Source organism: Lottia gigantea (genome assembly GCF_000327385.1).
Source record: "Lottia gigantea unplaced genomic scaffold LOTGIsca_1108, whole genome shotgun sequence".
Taxonomy (NCBI): Eukaryota; Metazoa; Mollusca; class Gastropoda; family Lottiidae; genus Lottia; species Lottia gigantea.
The window spans coordinates 1-1,346 of NW_008707023.1; the positions used below are offsets into that span (position 1 = coordinate 1).

The following is a 1,346-nucleotide window of genomic DNA, read 5'->3' on the forward strand; positions in this document are numbered from 1 at the left end:
TATAGTATATTTCAGGCTTATAAAATCCATCTATGACGTGAATGAAATTGTTCATTAGTTTTTTTTACTGTGAGATAATATACATGCACCTAAATGAGTGGGTGTTAATCTAGTAAAATCCTTTGGAGGAACAAACTCTTTTTCTTCTTCATTCATCTCAACTATATATTGACTATCATTTACTTTTTCATAGCTTTTGACGTGTGAATCGAAGTTGGCTTTAGATGTCTCGATGTATTTATATCCTTTTGAATAGATTTACCGTATAAGGAATTACCTAATAATTTCATGCAATTACTAGCAACCATATCTCCTTCTTTTTTGTATTTATTCCTTAATTCCTTCAAAATTAAAATATAATCTCTGTATGGTGGAGTTTTAAAATTTTCTTCGTAAACTATACCATCTAATATTTTAATAATTTTACCACCGGATTTCACTATTTCTTGAATATCAATTGATGTTAAAACGTCGTGACAGAAACCATTTCTGAACCTGATTTTAGTGCCAGTTTCCTTCTGACCTACTCTATTCGTAAAAGTTATTTTATCTTTAGCTGGTATGGGTTGAAAGAACATTTTTTTGGGATATTCAAACCAAACTTTTAAAATAGCAGTTCTAGGTCTGAATTTTTGTTTATTGAAGAGTTTTACAAATTCTTTTTCTTCTTCTGGTAGAAACGCTCTTGCACTTTCCGCTTTAGGATATTCACCTTCTGTCATGGCTGAAGCGTACAACCCATTAGCGTCAAATGTCATTAGTTTAGAATAGTTCAGTTCTTTGAGTTTAGCGTGAACTTCCGTTTTATCTTTTGGGTTAACACTGTATTCTTTGAATAAATCTATTATTCCTTCAGTGTTACTTTCATTGTATTCTTTTAATATGGCGCAGATCTCATCAATTTTATTCGTTTCAAATGATTTTCGATTTGCCGAAACTCTTCCTCCTTTAATACTTTGTCTGATAGAATATCTTATAAAAGGGTGAGTATGCGAGTAAACTTTTTCTACGTTTTGTTTTTCCGTATGTTTCGGAACCATTCTAGTACTTTCATACCATTCTTCTTCAACCATTTCTTTATCGTAATGATATAAATAATACCAACCCTTTAAAGATAAAGAAGGAGCCGTTAGATTATTGGAAACGTTTTGGAAGACAGTTTTTTTCATGGCTTGATTGTATTTTATCAAACAAGCTCCGAGACATAACGTATCTCTTTTAGCGTAAGGTTCCCATTCGGGTCCTAAAGATTCCCAATTATCTTTAGTGTATTTTGCAATATTAACATCCTCGATCTTTCTCAAATTCATTGGTAGATTAGATGATTTTCCCCATGCTGCCGAACT

The 1,346-nt window shown here is 31.8% G+C and overlaps 1 protein-coding gene across 1 annotated transcript; it reads right to left on the reverse strand.

Moving 5' to 3' along the window:
• Positions 1–179: 179 nt before the first annotated feature.
• Positions 180–1,310, reverse strand: LOTGIDRAFT_176371 (hypothetical protein; the record flags this gene model as incomplete). Its single annotated transcript, XM_009047370.1, has 1 exon — positions 180–1,310. One exon carries the CDS (start codon positions 1,308–1,310, stop codon positions 180–182), a length of 1,131 nt encoding a protein of 376 aa, XP_009045618.1.
• Positions 1,311–1,346: the final 36 nt, after the last annotated feature.